General features: G+C 32.8%; 1 protein-coding gene across 1 annotated transcript; it reads right to left on the bottom strand.

Annotated features, from left to right (window-relative positions):
* Window positions 1–1,614: 1,614 nt before the first annotated feature.
* LOC132722494 (uncharacterized) lies at window positions 1,615–22,183 on the bottom strand (the record flags this gene model as incomplete). Its single annotated transcript, XM_060707003.1, is given in 10 exon segments — window positions 1,615–4,178; window positions 6,847–6,933; window positions 7,417–7,532; window positions 7,894–8,015; window positions 8,545–8,655; window positions 18,681–18,838; window positions 19,357–19,515; window positions 20,564–20,643; window positions 21,107–21,208; window positions 22,056–22,183. Coding segments are annotated over 8 exon segments (873 nt in total). The 3' UTR covers window positions 1,615–4,093.
* Between the last annotated feature and the right edge of the window lie 621 nt (window positions 22,184–22,804).

Below are 22,804 nucleotides of genomic sequence, written 5' to 3'. Positions count from 1 at the left end.
TAAATGGACTTGTTCATTATCAATATTGGCCATATCAAAATAGAAGATTTAAATGGACTTGTTCATTATCAATATTGGCCATATCAAAATAGAAGATTTAAATGGACTTGTTCATTATCAATATTGGGCATATCAAAATAGAAGATTTAAATGGTATTGTTCATTGTTAATATTTGGGCATATCAAAATAGAAGATTTAAATGGACATTATCAATATTGGGCCTATCAAAATAAAGGAGCTTTATCAGACTGCACATATGCACTTTTTTGGGGTGGGATGGGGGTGGGGGGGGGGTTTACGTCACACAGACACAGTATAGGTCATTTGGCGACGTTCCAGCTTCACTGGTGGAGGAAGACCTCAGGTGCCCTTCCGTGCATTATTTCAGGCACAAACAGGCACCTGAATAGAACCATCGACGTTCCGTAAGCTAGATGGATAGCTTCCTCACATGAAAGAATCCAAAGTCCCTGTCAAGATTCGAACCCACAACGGGGAAGGGCAAGTGGTTTGAAGTCAACAGCCTTAACCAAGCGGCCACGGACGCCCCACCTATGCACTTGTTACCCTTGTTCTGTACTGGTGGAAAACCCTAATCAGTTGTGTTTCCAACAGTGTAACTACTTGTTTAATTATTTTCTTGAATAAACAAAAGCTAACAATTCCGTATAAAAACTTTTTAATGATTTCCATTTTAAACATTTAAAAATATACAACACAAAATATACAAGAAACATGGCAATGCCATGAAACCAGGTTTTCAATTATCACCATTGTAGATTAATATGTTGTATTTGAAATACAAATACAAGCAACAAACAATGTAGCTATGTGCAATGTAAAACATGAATAATGTAGGAGGAATTGTCTCAGAAAAAGTGTTCACTATATATTCTGTATAAGAAAAAAAACAACAAAGGGCCATAATTAGATAAGAAAATTTCCAATCACAAAACCCCGACAATATGCGCCAGGGCACTGGATGACAAAGCTTCTGTGAAAGTTTGAATAAAATCCGTTGAGAAATGTAGGAGATCAGCACAGAAGAATTTTTTCACTATATATTCTGTATAAGGAAAAAAAACAAAGGGCCATAATTAGGTCAAATATTATCCAATCACAAAACCTCGATAATGTGCGCCAGGGCACTTGATAACAAAGCTTCTGTGAAAGTTTGGTCAAAATCAGTTGAGAAATGTAGGAGAAGTTGCGCATGGTAAAAATTGTTTACTATATATTCTATATAAAGAAAAAAAACAAAGGGCCATAATTAGGTCAAATAATTTTGTCAAAATCCGTTGAGAAATGTAGGAGGAGTTGCGCACAGAAGAAATTGATTCCCATCCGCCCGCACGCCGACATACCTCAATCTAATAACAAGTTTTTTCCTTCGGAAAACCTGGTTAAAAATATATGTATGCTAGACAATTAAGTATTCTTTTTAGTAAACAATACCATTACATACACAATAAAGTATATTAACAAAATAGTACCCTCTTACTAGCTTGATTTAGTTGTATTTGTTCATTTAACAATGTTTTTACTGCAGAATATCTACATACAAACACTCTACTCAAAATAAGTATATTCTTTTTCTGCTAAGAGTACAATCACTGGCAATAATTGCCACTTTTAAAATTAACTGCAGTTTGGAGCAGCCTTAAATATTTTTTATTTAAAAATAAATCGTTTCATAAAATTGTCAAATCAAAGGAATTAAGGTATAAAATGAAACTTGTTTTCGATTAAATAAATAAACAATAAGGAAACCCCTCCACACTGCTAATCTACTAGTCCGCTCTCTATAATATGAAAATGAGTAAAGCAAACAATTTGTTTCCCAATCTTCTGTGTTTAGAAACAAACATCTCTGCGCACTTTAGATAGCTCAGGATGCTGTTCTCTTCAGTTTCCTTCTAAATTCATTATAAACCATTTCCATTTCTTCCATTTATATGACTACATGTATGATTATTTATGAGAAATGATTAAACTTGAATTATTATCACAGTACTTTTCAAAATAAAAGAGACAAAAACAAGAAGCATTACAAAAATAAAATATAATAAATATACATGTAATTAGCAGATATAAGAATGGACGGTTCTTCAATGAATGGCTAGCAATCAATAAAGGAAAAGTGCCCTAATGACGCTTGCTTAATGCTTGTATTTAAAAATTTCAAACAATAAAAAAGTTTTTAATATATTGCTTGTATGTGTATTTACAATTCTTTCTTTTGTATACTAAATGCAAAATTATAAAGATGTTTTAAAATTATTTAGATTTATGATGTTTGCAACTGTTAGAATGCACAAACCATGTTAACATTTTTGTGATCCTGAACTAAAGTTTCAATCTAGCAGTAATCAAATTTTATCTATATAATTATCCAGTTTGACACTGGTCTTCAAAGTAAAGATGAAGGATGTTTTAATGTAAAACAAATACTACTGTTACAAGGTTTTAACAACATTAAGACAATAATATAAGGTAATTACATAGAGAATATCAAATGTGTGTGGGTTCAATACTTAATTTATTGAACAAGGTGAATAAAACAATATTATGCTCGCCAGAGCAAGTTTAATAAAGTCAGCGAGCATAATATTGTTTTATTCAACAAGATCAATAACTTTAATATTGAATCTACACAAAAATAATATTCTATTTATCACATACCCAAAATCAGAACTGTTTACAGTGAAAAGAATCACTTTTACATTGATGTGCATATACTGTAACACCAACATTTAGCATGTTTTTATGCTAAGTTTGTATAACACAAATGATGGTCCGTCAAAATATATGCACAGCTGTGCAATACCGTTATAACAGAGTCAAAAGCGGCATAGGTGTGTGATAAAACAAAGTATAATGCACCAATCAATTACAAAAATACATTACTATATCATTAAAAATTTTACATCATTTCCATTGTAAACATTTGGCAGGAATATAAACAAATTTAACAACAAATGTATTCAAATTATGGTAACGATTGTAATCTAGTGAGCCATAAAATAAATCACAAAATATGAGTATTCTTTTAAAAATAAAAACGGGCAAGAACAAAATGTGTTTATTATTTAACACAAATGTCCGCTTCCCAAATCTGTCACAAAATTATTGTGAAATTTATTTGACTTTGAAGGTCATAGTCATCTCTGGGTCAAGGTTGTATTTCAAGACATGTGTTTTATCCAAGTTTGGATAAAGGTTTTTGCTAAGGTTTATATGTGATATGTTATGGCAAAGGTTAAAGATATCAATAATACTTATTAATCATTTCATAATACAAAATTCCATTAATTTCCGTTTGATTGTTATGCTAGAGACCATAGAAATAAATCAAGCTAAACATGTACAAACTATCTAAAATGAGTTTGTCTGAGGCTGAAAATTTGATTTAGTTTAAACTACATGTATATGAAAGAGTTACACTTGATGTCTCACTATTCTAACCAAAGGAAAATTAACAAACGTGTTATTATCAATAAATTATTCTTCATATAAAAACTTAAAAAAGAACTGTACATGAACATCTTAAAATTCTACAACTTTAAAGGAACTCGACCGAGGTAAAAAAGCATAAAACATAAAATTGAACATTCTTACATAAATCAAATATATGACTTAAAACTAATGGAAAATTCTGCAAAGGATGATAAATAAATATGCTCAGAATTAAACATTGAAAATTAATTTTTGTGCGATTCTTGGCTTGATTTGAGTGAAAACTATAGCAGTTTATAAGCTTTTCATTTGTTTTTTGCATAGTATTTTATTATTTTTGATGATTCTGAAAAAGTAACTGGGAGAGGGAATGATCTGAACATTTGTATATAAGTCATTAATCAAATGGTACAAAAATATTGGAAAAATATTTCCAGTCCCATCAAGTCAAAAAAACCTCAGTGGAGTCCCTTTTAGCTCTAGCAAAACCACAGCACACAGAAATCTTATATCTCAACAATGTCTCGCTGATTGTTAACTTTGATTATCACAAGTAAACATGCTGGACGGATATTGCACATCACCTTCCCTTTGCATTCTGGGGAAATATTCTATATTTAGAAACTGATGCAATGCTCAACCAAGTTCAAGGTCATCTATGTTTAAATGACAGATTTCAGCACTATCTTCACCAATGGACCTTCTCAATGCAAATTGTGGGCTGAAAAAAAATTTAAAAAAAAGAAAAACAATTAAAAGCCTTTTAAAATCCTAATCCTAATAATTAAAGCATAAAAAATAAATAACTTTGCACAAAATCAGTCATGTCAATAATTATTCAAAAGTGTCTAAATTAAATGAAAACCTTACTACACAGTAGATGGAAACATGTATCATAACCTTTTTCAACTTCAGAAGTAATGTAAGGCTGAAAATTACAACAAATAAATAAGCCGCGTCACGACAAAACCAACATAGTGCGTTTGCGACCAGCATGGATCCAGACCAGCCTGCGCATCCGCGCAGTCTGATCAGGATCCATGCTGTTCGCTAACAGTTTTTCTACTTGTTATAGGGTTTGTAAGCAAACAGCATGGATCCTGATCAGACTGTGCGGATGCGCAGGCTGGTCTGGATCCATGCTGGTCGCAAACCCATTATGTTGGTTTTGTCGTGACGCAGCTCAAATGATTTACAACTTTTGAGGTCCTTGACCAAAATTATTCAAATGAAAACTAAGTGAATTAAAATTTCACTTATAAGCTGTAAAAATATAAAACCAAAATAACCGTAAAAAAAATCTAAACCATTTTAACATGGAAATCATCAAGACAAGTTTATTGACCTATCCATATTGTTTATAACAGTCTAAAATAATGAACTGGCAAGATAATAAATGCATTCTTAACATATTCCCTTGTTCCAAATTTCTCACAGTGATTACTTCCCTTGGAAGATTGTACTTTGTACTGATAAGGAGAGATCACTGTATAGAAGATTGGCCCTTGTGCGTGTCTATCATTCTAAAAGTCTTATTCCCCTAAATTCACTCTACATATCAAAATTTTGATCAAAGACTTTGTATTTCCTTGCAAATGAAGAAAGTTTTCAAAATTTTGTCTCATCTTAAATTGAGCAAATAAGTTTTGCCTTCCATAAAAGTTTATAAAAAATTCCATAAATGTCCATTCAAGAATATTGAAAGAAAATTTCCTATTCGTCTAACATTCATCTAAAAGTAAAGTTTGTCCTCTACACCATTAAGCAAATATAAACATAGTTAAAGCCTTTGTTTATAATTTAAAGGCACATTACGCCTAAGAAACGAATAAATTTGTCCTTTTTTACAAGGGCAAACATGAATTTAAATGGTTTTAGAATAAGTTCCATGCTCATAACCAAAAGAAAGTCACCCTGCTGTGAAATAATTTGTCATAAAAGTATCAAAGTGTAAACAAAGTAGTATTTTGACTTCCATACAAAATACTAAATCACTAAATCTAAACTTATTCCAAGAAAGTAACAGATGCAAAATATGTTTCAGGTGATTGGCCGTTTGGACCCTCCCCGCTTTTTTAGGAATAAAAATAAAACCATTTCTGGGGCATAATGGGCCTTTAAGTGTTCAGCATATCAGCATACCTTAGTAGGAAGCACATTTTAGCATGAACTTTGAAACAATTACCTTAATGTAAAATTTACCACACCTTTTCCAAAATTCGTATTTCACACAATATCTAAGTCACACAGAACCTAAGTCATAGAAAAACTGTTTATACTAAATTCTACTTCATAGTATTGAATCCCCTTACAAAACAACTATAGACCAAGAGAAAGTTAAAAGTGAAGTTTCCAACTGCAGACCATTATGCCAATTACTTACTATAAATCTTATCTCCTTAATAATCCTTAGTCTACATGCAGCAACTAAATCAACCAATGCAAACAGTGCAGACAAAAAACAGCTGACCAATCCTTTCTGTCCTGTCATGGTCTGCCCTTCTCCTTAGTCAGTGCACATTTTAAGAACATTCCCTTAATAATATGAATGGTTTTGTCTAAATTGAAAGATGGGAAAGTCATTTAAGATTCCCTCGCAGGTTAAGAATAAATGGACAAAACCAAGTGAAAAATCAAACAAAAAAGTGCAATTATTTTATTTTGTGCAGGCCCCAGTCTCAGAATATTCAATATTGTGATGAAATACCCACCTAAAATTTATGAATTCTGTAATTCAAATTAAATAATTATTAAAAGAAAACAGACAAGTTAATTTTACAAGGATTTCTAAACACCATACTTACAACATGCTACTGACACATAATTATGTTATGCCTTCAACCACTTGAAAAGATATGATAATATTATATATTAAGGATAAATGATAGAAATATAAAATTCATTATCATTAATATTTAAACCACATCCCACCTAAATGATTGATATTTGGTTGTTCTGAAATAAAGTATGGAATCTTATTTACATGTATATGAATTAATGGTCAATCATTAAGTAATATCATCATAGCTGGGTATAATCCAAGGTGTCTTTTTCACAATTGATAAAGTCCTTTTATTTGAATGCAATTGTGACATATTCAGTACACATCCTCCATACAAATACTGATCTTAAATCTTTATATGCCAGAACTGGTATCGACTTGTGTGTACAAACAGTATAAAGCTGGCCAATAAGAACATACATGAAGACTGGCAATACTCGTACTGCCGGCTACTAAGTCTTGGATGTTTTACATAAAAATCGCATATATTAACAATTTTTTGAGTACGGATACACATAGTCATGAGGGCTGTACTATTTTATAAAATTAAAATGTTTCATTATCAATCAAACCATTACACATATAAAGCTAATGTATAAGATCATACCTAAGATCCTCTTCTGTAAGTGTACCATCACTGACTAGACGCTCCACTTCCTTCAACCCTCTTCCTCCCAATGCTTCCTTACATTGTCTACAAAACACAAACATGGCCATCAACACCTACCATTATAAGTACTTTTTGTCCTGCATATGCTTAACATTGTCAGTTTGCAAGGCTCAAATTCAACACTCCCAAATTTCCAACGAAAATTACTTGTAGATTTCTTGTAAAATCAAAAAATTTTGCAAGTGCGGAGATGGGATAAGGTTTAATTATAATTATTCGGTTAAGTTTTTGTTGAAGCTTGAAGTAATTGTTGTTTTCCTTTGATTAAACATTTAAGCATAATTTCATGAGAGAAATAAACATCAATAAACGATTTTAATACATGTTTAGTAGTCAAAAGCTTTGACTAGATTTTGTGAGTTATAATGACTGTTCTTTACCACGAAATCGAAATTTACCACGAAGCTAATTTTTTCTTTAAACTGACATTCCTCCATCTCATAAATGACAGTTTCAAATTTCAAATGGGACAAGTTCATAATGCAAATACATAAGGGTAAGACATACTGTCTGAGCATGGCAGTTTGTTGTCTGTGTAGGTCAGAAATACTATCTGCAAACCAGTCGTCTACCGCCTCAATATCCTGGGCCTCCTTTGCTAGATGTACCATGGCATCTAAATCCTGAACACATATAAAAAACAAAAACAAAATGTGTAAGCTTATACTAGTTAAACAAAAAGAAAGGTGAAAATCATTAACTTTTACTAAAACCAATAAACCATCCAAAATAACAGGTCGGGAACTAAAAGTAACCAGTCAGATTACTCATTTCAAGTAGAAACAATATACAGTTATTCATTGATATAAACTTCAGACAGTTGTGGATGACATTTTAGATACATTTTTGTCAACTATACTGTTACTGAGAATCATAATGCCACCACCCAGAATACCAACTTGCTAACCTAAGATTTCTATGCCTTTCTCAGATTCCCATAGTTCTACCTAAAATACAATGAGGAGATATATTCATATAGCATACCTCACTGGAGTCATATTCTTCAAAATCATCAGCATACTCTGCCTCATCATTATTTTCTGTGATATCTTCTATTTCATCTTCAGAGTCATCACTCTCTACACATTCTATCTCTTCTTTTATGTCTGAAAACATAACATAAACACAATTAAATTAATCTTAGCATTTATATCACTATGAAATGAAAATCTGGAAAAGGGGTGATCCCTCGGAAGCATTATAAGAAAATTGCAGACTGGGTTTGATTGAGTTTGTGCTTGAGAGATAGTGCAGCATCTCTCAGACCCCCTAGCCTCCAGCTTAAGCAGTATTCAATTTTCAACACTAACATGCTGAAATCAACAGGAAACTTTGCAAACCATTCTGAAATCAATTATGTATGTAATTGGATCCAAAAATGATGTTGCCATTGGTATGTCAGTTAAATCATACTTACTTACCAGTTTAGTAACTTGTGAGATCCTTCCTAAGCAAGTACCAATCAAGTTAAATTTAAGTTGCAACTCAACATATCTCTTAAAATAACTCTATTTTACTGACCTGACATTTGTTGGAGAAGATTAGCCATCTTCAATAAAAGCAATAAAGTACATTGACCAAGTTAGAGAATAAAAACTTTTACACAAATACTAATATCAAGGAATAAAAAGTAACCTTCTTCAATATCAGAATCTGCTTCATCAGCATCATCAAAGTCGTCTGAATAGTCCGAGGCAGCATCTGTATCTGGTTTAGGAATGTCTAATCTGTTTTCTCTAATTATATCTGTAAATGTAACATTACCTCTTCAAATAAGTATATAACTAACATCACTCTCTAATATGGCTCCCACGTTTACAATATTTTGTAAACGTTTACATGATTGTTAAGAACCAAAACAATACCATTTAAACGGTGGCACTTCTATGTACTATACTACACCATGTATTTGAGTCGCCAGATGATGACTTACTTATTATTCTTAATAAATGTACAAATAAAGAAATATATAATGTTCAGGGCTCATCACAATTGTGTCGGCACACATTTTCTGCATTGTATCCCCATTTCCCCCTTTTGAAAGATCTAAGGAAAATCAACTGTACAAAAAATGTATCATGTCACAAGGGATTATTGCATGGCAATGCTGTGTGGAAGGTTGTAAACAGCCATTTTCCATTTTTGACTTTGGAATAAACCAATTAAAATTGATAAAATCCATGATTACAGGCAATGATCAACATATTTTGTAAGACAATATGGTCATTTCGATAAAAATGTAAAAAATATTGTAAACGTTTATGAATGAAAATTGAAACGAATCTGTTTAAACATGTGTAAATGTGGGGGCCTTACTCTCTAAGTATATCTGTAATTTTGACATTACCTATTAGTTTAAACATATTTTATTCATCAATTTTTACAAGCATGTAACATTTTTACATCGCAATATATATGGATTGGAAAACAAGCATAACACTTATATTAATTCCTTTCCATGATGGAGTTTCGTCTTTGTTATTTCACTTTATATGATCAGTGCATGTTTTTAAGTTCAAAATTGATCTAAATTTATAATTTTTCGGAAGGTTTTACTTGATTTTTTGTTTATTCATTTTCCCTTTTAATAAAAAAAAAAAAGAGAGAAGAAAATAAAAATAATAATAAAAATAAAAAAAAAAGTTGTGTCACACAGTTTGTCATGGAAATACGATGTTTAAAACGCTGAGTCGGGAATTATGAATCGAAACGCTTTGATGCTTCAATGAAGCTCTGGACAAGTGTGAACAGATTCTGATTTATGTCCATACTTAGGTGATCATTGCCGAAAAGAAGATTATTAAGGGTTGGGGCACAGGGTAGGTCGTCAAAGAATTGCTGACGTATGATATGGGTACTTAGGACAACTGAGCAGAAAGTGGGAAACAGTTTTCTATGGCACCACATGTACACAAAGGAGACGAGATTAAGTTTCTCCTATGTAATTCGAAATTAAGAGAGCTGCATCCAAGTCTGAGACGTGTATGGTTTACTTGGTTTTTCCTGCTGCCAAAATTATACAGGTGTTTTTTGTTATTAGACGACATATTTCTGTAGTTGAGTTTGTGTTTGAAAGCACTTACTGTGGATGCATTTCTAATATTTCCAGGTAAAGAATTCCACTGGCGAATAGTATACGGAAGAAAAGAAGTAGCATATGATTGGGAGTTGCAGTGTATTAATGGGATATCGGTGTTAGAGCAAAGAGTGTAGGGTTGATTAAAATGTTCTGGTATCAGACCAGAGAGATAATCAGGAGCGAGACCATTTTTCATTTTATACATAAGTACGAGACGATGTTTTTTCTCCTTTCTGCGAGTGTATCCCAACTGAGGTCGCTAATTAATTTGTTGATGTTGCAAAACTTAGTAGCTCCTGTGACGATTCTTGCTGCTTCATGCTGAACTGATTCAATATCATTTTTTAGTTCATTTACTACAGTTATCCCACATCACGTCGGCATACTCAAGCAAAGGTCTAATAAAGGCTACATATAATTTCTCCAATCCCGCTCTAGAAATAAGAAATTTCAGACTTCGAAGAATACCAATTCTCTGCCAAGCTTTATTAACATTTGATGTTATATGTGATGTCCATTTACCATTTTCAGAAAAGATGACACCAAGGTGCTTGTGTTCTTTAACACTAGAAATGTTCACATTATCAAAGACTAGACAAGGGTGTTGGGGTTTGTTTCGTTTTCTTGAGAAAAGGACATGTTCTGTTTTTGAGGGATTAAATGAGACAAGCCAAGTTTTAGACCACACAGAAATTTTTGAAAGATCGCAATTCAAATTTGCAGCAGAAGAGTTGGGATCTTCGACAATGATGTAGAGACTAGTGTCGTAGTCAAAAAGTCGAATGTTTGCTTCAATATCAGTGACTATGTCATTAATGTATATTAGAAACAGGAGAGGGCCTAAGATGGACCCCTGAGGTACTCCAGCATTGATATTTAAAAGTGTTGAAGAAGTATTTGATACGATGACTCTTTGTTTTCTGTCAGCAAGATAAGATGAGAACCACTGAAGAAGAGAACCTTGTATGCCTAAAGAAGAAAGTTTATAGAGGAGTCCTTGGTGGCAAACCCTGTCGAAAGCTTTTGATATATCACAAAATACTGCGCGAACTTCTTTTCCTTCATCTAGGGCTTTGCTGATGTCATTGTAAAGAAAGGTTAGCTGATTTATGGTTGAATCCCCTTTAATGAATCCTGATTGAAATGGTGTTAATAGTTTATTTGAAATGACATGGTTATACAAGTATTTATGGATGCATCTTTCCATAACTTTTCCGAGACAGCTTAAAAGAGATATAGGTCTGTAGTTACATGTTTTAGAAGGATCGGACTTTTTATAAATAGGACAAACATTGGCAAGTTTCCAGGAGGAGGGAAATACAGATTTTAAAAGAAGTTTGTTGAAAAACCTTGCAAGTGGTGAAGCTAGTTCATCCTTACCTTCCTTAATGAGCCTTGGGCTAATTAAGTCTGGACCAGATGCTTTAGCTGAGTCCATAGAGTTGATAGAGTCCTAAACGTCTTGAGTAGTGACTGTTACACCAGAAATGAGGACGTTTGTTATGATTTCAAGAGGTGGAAGGGGATGGTGTGGGTTTTCGATGGTTGATTGTTTGCTAAAATAGGTGTTTAGAAGGTCAGCTTTCTCTTTGTTTGATTCCGCTATTGCTGAGCCATCTGTAAGTGTTGGTATTGTTGATGTATTTTGTTTATTTGTTAATTTTTTTGCAAGTTTAAACCATGTTTTTGCTGTGATGTTGTCTGAATTAATCTGTGTAGTTAAGTTATTTTGATAATCTGATTTAGTTTTTTTTATAAGTTTTGTGGTTTCATTCCTAATTTTTCGAAAGTTAGCCCAGGCATTTTCATTATTAAGTAATTTAGCTCTTTGATGAAGTTTCCTACGTTTTCTTATTTGTTTTTTTGACATCATTATTTATCCAAGGTACGTCATTTGGCCGGATAGTTACTATTCTGTTTGGGATGCTTTCAGATGCTGCGTTAAGAATGTTTTGGGCGATACAATCTGCAATATTATCTGGGTTTTGATCGTTGTCAATGAATGACCAGTCAATTGAACTAAGTTTTTCGTTATATTTTTGATACTCACCTTTATCGTAGATCCAAATTTTACGACGAAAACAGTCCTTTTTATGTTTGGGGTCCACCTGGGCTCCTTGCCATTGGTTCTTGTTGCTGGGTCATATGGGGGTTGCGTTCATTGAACGCCGCCTTTCCTTGTTGATCTTGTTTTTCATATTTGTTGTGGTTTGGTAAAATTAAGTACTGACACTATTGGACAGTGAAACCTAACTAGGTCAGAGAGAAATGGGTCAGCAACAAAAGACGTGAGAACATGATGAGATTTTTTAATGAACATAAGATCAATAAGTGAATTAGAACTTTCTGTGTAATGCGTAGGAGAGTTTATTAGTTGTTCGCAATTTAAAGAATGTATAAGTCTTGTCATTTTGTTTGAAGGGTTGGCAAGTACGTTAATATTAAAGTCACCAGCTACTAAGATATTATCAACGTGTTGATTAAGTGCCTGACCAAGCAAGTATTCCATTTTTAACCATTGTGTATTATTTGAATTCGGAGGTCGATATATACCCCCAACAATTAATTTACGTTGACATATATGTATTTCAGTCCAGAGTGCTTCTACACCTTGCACTTGCAGATCTTTCCTTTCAATAGCGTGTAAAGAATCACGGACATAAATAGCTACACCACCGCCTATACGATCGATTCTGTCACAACGGAAGGGTTTACTAAAGTTAGGAATGTAAAGGTCTGTGTCTGTAACATTGTTAGACAGCCACGTTTCTGTGAAAATAAGGATGTCATAAGGTTGGGCCTCTACAGCTAAAATATCAATCTCTGGCTTCAGGCTTTGGATATTCAAATGCATGATGCTCAGACCTCGGTTAAGGAGAGAAGCATAAGATTCAATAGATGAATTTGAAGAGTTGAGTGTGTCAGCGATTACAGGAGGACCAGGATTAAGCTCTATATCGCCGGATTTGTTAATAAGAATCATAACTAAATATAAAGCTGTAATTAAAATGCAAGGGTTAATCGATATGGAAATGTCCAGAGGTATTAAGAAACGGCAACGGTATATGTAATAAGAGAGTGTCATTTTCGTTTCAATAAATAGGTAAGGGAGACAATTGGTTGCATTGTACAAAAAGCGTTCGATATCATGTCCGGAACATCAGCAATGAATCTCATTTCCATAGACAGACAAATGTGTGACAAAAAAGAAAAGAAAACAATTAGAATGGTAATCATTACTAATCAACATTGTAAATGATGATGGGAAATTAAGTAGAACATTGTGCGATAAGAACATTTTTGTTATATTTTACTGACAATATACGGTTGCTATGGAATTATTTACATAAGTTATGTGTATGAATACCAGTTCATGTGTTTGTTATCTATATATGGATGTTGAAGGACTTGATAACGATTATCTCTATCATGCAAAAAAAAAAAAAAAAAGTACAACAAAATAATATCAACCATTAGAAGTTTCTACAGATGTCAAATACGACCTTGAGATAATTAAAGTGTACACTGGGTAACAAAAAATTAATATGCTCACCATAATAAAATATGAAGTATACCACAGACGGTACATTCTAAATAGAAATATTTCAAGTCGTAAATTTTAATTGCTTGTGTAAAAAAAAATGTAACTTCAATGTGTAATACTTTTCTGCATCACTTGAAACGAATGTATTCAAAGGCATAATATTTATGATGCGATGTGGACAGGACATTATATTAAATAGTAACATAATAAGTTTTCTATTTTGAATGTAAGGAATAAAGTCATGGTCCCGTTACATAGTGTACTGCAGAACTATGTAAATAATACAATGTATAACTAATATGGTCATATTAACATAATGTAATGCAGACTAATATATAGATAGTAACATAATGTACTGCAGTCCAATATGTAAGTGCAACTGATATACAAGTAGTTACATATTTTACTGCAGTCCGATGCAAATAATGAATTGTTTAATTAATATACATTTAAATAATCCATTGTGTAACGAAAAAAAAAATCTTATAGTTACACACTGTACTGCAGTCCCATTAAAAAAAGAAGAAAAAGTAGGTTCAATGTATAATTAAAATACTTATACATGTAGTTACATAGTGTACTGCAGTCCCATGTAAAAAAAAAGATGAAAAAGAAAAAAGTTCAATGAGTAACTAAAACACTAATAGTTACATAAAAAAACTGCAGTCCATAAGTTATGCAAGTACAACTGATATACAAGTAGTTACATAATTTACTGCAGTCCGATGCAAATAATGAATTGATAAATTAATATATACATTTAAATAATCCATTGTGTAACGAAGAAAATTCTTATGGTTACATACTGTACTGCAGTCCCATTAAAAAAAGAAGAAAAAATAGGTTCAATGTATAATTAAAATACTAGTACATGTAGTTACTGCAGTCCCATGTAAAAAAAAAAGATGAAAAAGAAAAAAAGTTCAATGTATAACTAAAACACTAATAGTTACATAAAATACTGCAGTCCTATGTGTTACTAATATACTAGTAATGTAATGTTCTGAAGTCGCATGTAAATAATAACATATGTAACTAATATAGTAGTAGTTACATAATTTAATGCAGTAAGGTCATTATAAATTGAAAAAAAAATGCACATCGTCAATTTGAAATGCACATAACAAGTAGACAGCCTTTTTTGCAAGAATATTGTCATAAGTGTTATTTCTCTTGATTGTAATATACATGTAGGGACAATATTCATAGTTATTTTATCTGAATAGAGAGAGATAAAAACAAATATTGTTATAATGATCAAACTAATAAACATTTTAATTCTCAGACAAGTACATCGTATGTATAGAAATAATAATGAAAAATTTAAAATTTCTAACGCATGGAAAGTAGAATATTTTAATTTCAAATTACGAAAAATAAACCAGTATCAAAATTTTCCATGCAGGACGAAGACCGGAAGAACAAGATCACCCGTTGCCTAATTTTTAAGTAATTTTAAAGTTCTTTAATTCAAAGAAAACAAGATAAACAGAGCGAAAAATAACAAAACAATGAAGAACTGTGTATCATTCACCGACAAAAATATAAACAAGTAGATGACCGAGTTTCCCCTTTTAGGTAAATCAATTATATTAGTCATGATAAAGATACATTTTGTAACAGGTTTTAAACAAGAGAAACAATGTTTGTTTTGATCACTCCGGTTTACAAAATGTCACGTGATACTATAGGTACTAAGAGTGCGCGCGTTACCTATTAAAGTAAGTACATAACTAACATCACTTTAATAGTGTATGATCATTGTTTTTCTTAATTTCGTTTTTTTTAATTGCTGATTTCTACGGTGTCCTTATCGTGCCATTTAGAATGTAGTCCGTCGCGTCTAAGGGTAGACACACGACAATGCGAAGTGACATCGCGACAATGCGAAGCGACCCTCGACAACGCGAAGCGATATGCGACAATGCGAAGCGACGCTCGACAGTGTCAAACGATATGTCGCACTGTCGCCTAGAAATGTCGCGGTAAAAAAGGGCGACATTTAAGAAATGTCGCTTCGCGTTGTCGAGTGTCGCTTCGCATTGTCGAGCGTCGCTTCGCGTTGTCGCGATGTCACTTCGCTGACGAATTAGCTGACGATATAGATATATAGGAAACTGCATTTTCTCGCCTGAATGTAAAGAGCGTTAAATTTGCTGACCATATAGAATAAGAAGACTTTTACGGCTTAAATCAATTTGAAATAATATAAAGTATATTGAATTTGCATACATTATAAAATGAGTAACAATTTCACGGCAATATATATTTTTCTCTATATATCTAACTGGTCAGCAGTTTCCCTATATATCTAACTGGTCAGCAGATTCTACTATATGTTTAACTGGTCAGCATTTTCTCGCCTGAATGTGAAAGAGCGTTAAATTTGCTGACCATATAGAATAAGAAGAGTTTTACGGCTTAAATCAATTTGAATTAACATTAAATTGGTCAGCAGTGTTTTTACTTAATTAAATGTCGACATGATTTTATATAATATATAAAATTTGCATACATTATAAAATGAGTAACAATTTCACGGCAAAATATATATTTTTCTATATTTCTAACTGGTCAGCAGTTTCCCTATATATCTAACTGGTCAGCAGATTCTACTATATGTTTAACTGGTCAGCATTTTCTCGCCTGAATGTAAAGAGCGTTAAATTTGCTGACCATATAGAATAAGAAGACTTTTACGGCTTAAATCAATTTGAAATAATATTAAATTGGTCAGCAGTGTTTTTACTTAATTAAATGTCGACATAATTTTATAAAATATATTGAATTTGCATACATTATAAAATGAATTACAATTTCACGGCAAAATATATTTTTCTCTATATATCTAACTGGTCAGCAGTTTCCCTATATATCTAACTGGTCAGCAGATTCTACTATATGTTTAACTGGTCAGCATTTTCTCGCCTGAATGTAAAGAGCGTTAAATTTGCTGACCATATAGAATAAGAGAGTTTTACGGCTTAAATCAATTTGAATTAACATTAAATTGGTCAGCAGTGTTTTTACTTAATTAAATGTCGACATTATTTTATAAAATATATTAAATTTGCATAATGAGTAACAATTTCGTAGCATTTAAATATATTTTTCTCTATATATCTAACTTTTCAGCAGATTCTACAATATGGTCAGCATTTTTATAACATATTTTTGACTGTTTATTGTATTTTGTCATAGATAAATCAAGAATGACACGTCGCGTGTGAAATCGATTTTAATATGACCTTGGGGCATATCGATCTCGATAAATTATCAGTTTAATGGATATCTGTGGAAACATGTTGTTTATAATGTAATAAAAGCTTATTAACTATAACAATTAGCACATTATTAATTTTTGTTCAATATTACTTATACAATTATACGAACAACAAATAAGGAAACAGAAATCACTTTATTTCATATTTGCACTAAATACGACATAATAATTATATTTTGTTAAAATATACATTACGTATATGTACATGTATATATTTTAACCTATGATGCATAGTTTTATACATACTTGAAACAAATTATGATTTTTCGTACATCATATTTTGACTACATTTTTAAAATTTTAACCAATATATAACACATAGAAGAAAATTCATTAAGGTACTTAAATAAAATATTATATCAAAATAAATTGAGAAATATACAGTATATATCAATTGAATTTTTTATAATTAATATGTATCATTTGTAATATTGACATCTTGAAAAAACATTTTATCAAGTATTTCTCGACCTCGCCTGTAATATCACCAACGGCAATTTGACACCTTCATTGTTTTCCCTTCTTTATCTAACTGGTCAGCAGTTTTCGATAATCCTTCTTTGTTTAACTGGTCAGCAGTTTCCTATATATTCTATATCGTCAGCTAATTCGTCAGCAGTTTAGTGCGACCCCTTCCATGATCGCACCGTTTGTCGGTGAGTTAGTAAATTCTGACCAAGCACCGGTAGACGCACGACAATGCGATACGATATTATTCCAAATGTCGCTTCGCATTGTCGAGTGTCGCTTCGCGTTGTCGAGTATCGCTTCGCGTTGTCGAGTGTCGCTTCGCATTGTCGAGTGTCCCTTCGCAATGTTGGGCGTCGCGGTGTAAAAATCATAAAAATAACGCGACATTTACTCGACATTTTAAAAATGTCGCTTCGCGATGTCGAGTGTCACTTCGCATTGTCGAGCGTCGTATCGCATTGTCGCGTTGTCGTTTCGCATTGTCGAGTGTCGTGGTATGCACTTCTACCAACCTCGACACTCGACAATGCGAAGTGACAATGCGACAACGCGAAGTGACATCGCGACAACGCGAAGTGACATCGCGACAACGCGAAGCGACGCTCGACAATGCGAAGCGACACTCGACAACGCGAAGCGACATTTCTTAAATGTCGCCCTTTTTTACCGCGACATTTCTAGGCGACAGTGCGACATATCGTTTGACACTGTCGAGCGTCGCTTCGCATTGTCGCATATCGCTTCGCGTTGTCGAGCGTCGCTTCGCATTGTCGCGATGTCACTTCGCATTGTCGTGTGTCTACCCTTAGACGCGACGGACGACATTCTAAATGGCACGATAAGGACACCGTAGATTTCTCACATTTTTTGGGCATATATATGTGGTCCGTTTAATTAACCTACTTTCCTGGCTAACTTACCAGTACAAACCAATTTTACCCTAAATGAACAAGAACGATCCATGATTTCTTAATCATTTGGTGAGAGACAAAGCACCATTAGAGTCAATGTCTGAGGTGAAATTTTCGCTCATCAAAGGTTTGATGCAGGAAAACCACCCCATCCCCTATCCAATAATTCATATAGGAATAGAAACACATTTATAAAGGAAATCAAAGAAAGTAACAGTTACGAAATAAAATGCTGTTTTAGTACTCTTTTGCAACACCAATCTAATTTAATTCTTCAATTTGATCAAGTTTTCTTTAAAAAAATAAATGGTATTCATAATTTGGTAAAAAAGCAGACATTTACCACAAGTAAAGAATCTGGCCAACCATCAATGATATATCTGAGTCTTGAGAGACTGTAATGCTAGCTAAACAATTTTATTATTTTATTTTAATTCCTTACACTATAATATGTCTATTACACTAATCCAGTGGTCACCATACCTGTTTCAGCACTGACACCTAATCCACTATCTTGACCATGAGGTGACCTCTCCCTGCTTGTCAACTCTGCATTTTGTAAATAATCTGACTTCTGTAACATCGGTGTTGATATCTTTAGTTTATTTCTCTTTAAACTTGAACTTGGTTTTTCCATGTTGCTAAAAAGAGAGAAAATTTCACTTTCATGACAGAAACACTAAAATCGATGACCCTAAACCTGCTTAATTTTGTGTAATGGATTTGCCCTATATTGAGTTTAGAAGAATCCATTCAAAGTTTAAGGTATTTTAATATCAGAATACAATTAGAAAAAATCCTAATGAATTTCAGCCCATTAATTTTAAAGATAGAGGCCTATGAAAGGTAAATACATACAAATAATTTTGTTTGTTTGTTTCATTTTACGCCTTTTCCCAACAGTATTTCAGTCATATAGGCGGGTAGTTTTATAACCATCGTTCCTGGAGAGTTACACCAGTACTAGACTACCTTCCTCCACGCTAAACTACCAAAGCATCTCCCGGGGATCGAACCCACGCCAGAAAGGTAGCTGGATTAGAAGTCATCGACTCTAACCCCTCCACCACGGAAGCGGTATACATACAAATAAAAATTCTTAGATATTTGTAAATTAATATAGATATTATAAGAATTATATAATGTATGAATGTTCAACCTTTTCTGTTGCTTTAGTTTAGGAACAGTTGTAGGTGTGTGTTGTGGGGTAGATAGAGAGTCATCTTTGGAAGATTTTTGTTGCAGTAGATTCTCTTTCTGTTCTATAAACATAGCTAAATGTTTTTTCACTAACTGTGTATTCAGCAAAGCACTGGCACTAAAAGAAAAGGTGATGTACTATATTAAATGTATTCTTATATGTTAAGATAATAGTCTCACAAATATTTGTATGGTTATATGGTTATTAAGTATCATTATTTCTTTTTAATTGTAAGTCAACTGAAAATTGTTGTTGGGTTTTACGTCATGACAACACAGAATAGGTAATATGGTGACTTTCCAGCTTTACTGATGGAGTAGGACCTCAGGTTACCTTCCTTGCATTTTTTCACCAACAGGTATCTGAGTAGAACCACCGACATTCCGTAAGCTAGATGGATACCTTCCTCACATGAAGGAATCCTAAATCCCTGTGGAAATTCCAACCTACAGCGGTGAGGGACAAGTGGTTTGAAGTCAAAGACTTTAACCACTTGGCCACAGATGCTCCCCAAATGAACATGGTAAAAGACCAATGTAATTGTGATTTTCCAAACTTAACAAATGAAGGAAGGCATTATCTGCCCTTAAATGCACAAATTCAGGCAAAAATGAGTACCTGCGTAGAACCACAAACCTTCACTAAACTTAACTGGTTAGCTTTTTTCAAATGAAATATTCGAAGTCCATGTCGGAATTTGAACGCACAACGATGAGGGGCAAGTGATTCAGAAAATAGTCACCTGGACCACTTGGCAACAGAGGCCCCAAAAAAGTTACTTCTTCAGCATATATCAAGGAGAAACCAGCAATACAGCTTGATAAATGAATTTGCACAGCATTTCTCCTTTTAAACTTATTTACAAAATACTATATTCAAAGCACAATTGAGTAAGTTATGTCAGGTTTTCTTGTGAAGCATATCAATATAATATGTTCTACAGCATCATATCTATTTGATGAGGAAATATAACAAGGCATATCTTGATAGCACTTAAAATGTTTGTTTGTTTGATTGGGTTTTATGCCACACGGACACAGTATAGGTCATACTGAGACGTTCCAGCTATACTGGTGAAGGAACACCTCGGATGCCCTTCCGTGCATTATTTCAGGCATGAACAGGCACACTTAAAATGTAAAATATGATAATATTACATATTTACCTAGGTCTGTCATCAGGGGATTTTACAAGAATCATGTTGACTATCTCCTGTAATTCTTTACTATATATACTCGGTATTGGCTGAAAAACAACAACAACAACAATAACAATGAACATATATCTGTCAACACAGATCAACTGCAAAGGTCAGTGTGGGTTTTCCAAATATTAAATATGGAATATTGCTGATGGGTTGTATTACTGGAATGTATAAATGTACATTCTCTAAAGCCCAACTATACCCAATCAACAAGTTATAATATCAACAAGAATAGCTCACTTACATGTATGAAATTTTCCTTTAAATATATAATATACCATCTCTAAAACGCATAAAGGAAAAATCTTTATCTTAATGAAACTATAGAATTTAATTTTATAAATAGGCTTATGAACATATGACCTTAATACATGTCTGCTCCTATAAAATTATTGTAATTAAATGGGAATTGTGTTTGAATAATATATGATTTCCCTTTATAATTTACTGCAGACCACATAATTCATAAAATAGATCTGCTGGAAAACTAAGAAAACTGCATACCTCAAATTCACATTTGATAATTTTAAAGAAAAGACTGATTAGATTCTGGGCATCAAATGGTGACTTTAAAGCGCATAATTCATACAGCAAACATCCAACAGCCTGAAAGAAAAACAATTAATTCAACAACAAATTTTACCCATAGGATCAGCACAGACCAAGTACAGTCGGCACATCTGTGCCATCTAATAATGATATGTACAGTTTGATATTTAGCCTGTATATATATTAAATTTTCCTAGAATTGATGAATGCGTTTGTCAAGATTGAAACATGAGCAGTTCAAATTAAGATATTTAGCATGTAACAGGTTAACACTACACTCTACCTGATTTTTTTTACAGAGAAATAATATTAGTGAAACTTTATCTATTTTTCTTAAATCTAATTTGTCTCCATGTTTGTATGAATATTTTTATGTTTAACACATTTCTCTGTTTCTTATACAAAGGTGACAACTTTTAGCAAGGTGATTTTACTTTTTATTACCTCTTTATACGATATATAAACCATAGGCAATAACTACTGAAAACATGAAGATACAGGCCATAGTTTAACTGTACATGCATAGAGTAATTGATATTCAACAGACTGTTAGCAGATAAACTAGATGTAAATACCAATTTAAATAAGAGCTGTTGGTAGAACAGCGTGCTAGACTATTTTAAGTGCTGGAAAGTAAAACAAGAGCGTGGATAATGTAGAAGTTCGAAAAAGGGCCATAATTCTGTCATAATCCATGTAAGAGTTATTAGTGACTTCCTATCATGCTATCAAATAAGTGTGTGAAGTTTCAAGTCATTCCCTTCAGTAGTTTTGGAGGTATCAACTTGCACACAAAAATTAAACAAAGTAAGATATCAATCCCAACACCTGGGTGAGTACAATAGTTCTCCTTATTCTTCAAATAGTCAAGTTAAAAAAACAAATGGTACAAATGTATACATACCCACACATCTGATTTCGAGGAATATGGTATATCCTGGCACAACTCTGGACTAAGGTAACTTGGTGTTCCAACAATAGTCTGTGCAACATCCACAGTGTTCTCAAGTACCTTAGAGATTCCAAAATCACCTGACATATAAAAACATGCTTTGTTGTTGTTGTTTTTCCACTTCACAATGTTGATCTCAAGATGATATTGCAAGTCATATGGAGTTTTTGAAAATGTCAAGAAGAAATAGCATTTTAGATAATGTCAAGGTAATTATTGTGCTTTTGACAATATCAATGCCATATGAAGTTTTAGTCAAAGGTAAGGTCATAAAGCATTTTTGACAATGCCAAATGGTGCTTTTGAAAGGTCAGTATTATTAAGGCATTGCCTGAAAAAGGACATTTCAAAATTTCATTTTATTTTGTTACTCCCATTGTTTTCTCCTTTAGGGTGCACAATGTCTCTAACTTGGTAACCATATGCCACTTTTCCTCAAATAACATGAATGTGTTACATTGTGTTATGAGCCAGGCGTAACGAGAAAGAAAAGCCAGCAACAAACTTGTAACAATAACAAATTTATTACAGAAAAATTATTAAAGAAATAATAAAATAACAAATTATCTTTACAAATACCTGAAGTCCAAATAAAAATTACAAATGTCTAGTCTGATCCTGGAATGATCCTTTTTAATAGCACAGTTAAATCCAAGTTAAATCCAAGAACACTTTAGAATAAATTCCCACAATAAAATCCA

This window comes from Ruditapes philippinarum, unplaced genomic scaffold (genome assembly GCF_026571515.1).
Source record: "Ruditapes philippinarum isolate M1 unplaced genomic scaffold, ASM2657151v2 ctg5783_1_1_1_1, whole genome shotgun sequence".
NCBI lineage: Eukaryota > Metazoa > Mollusca > Bivalvia > Venerida > Veneridae > Ruditapes > Ruditapes philippinarum.
The sequence above is the reverse complement of the archived record's forward strand: the minus strand, read 5'-3'. Positions and strand labels throughout refer to the sequence as shown.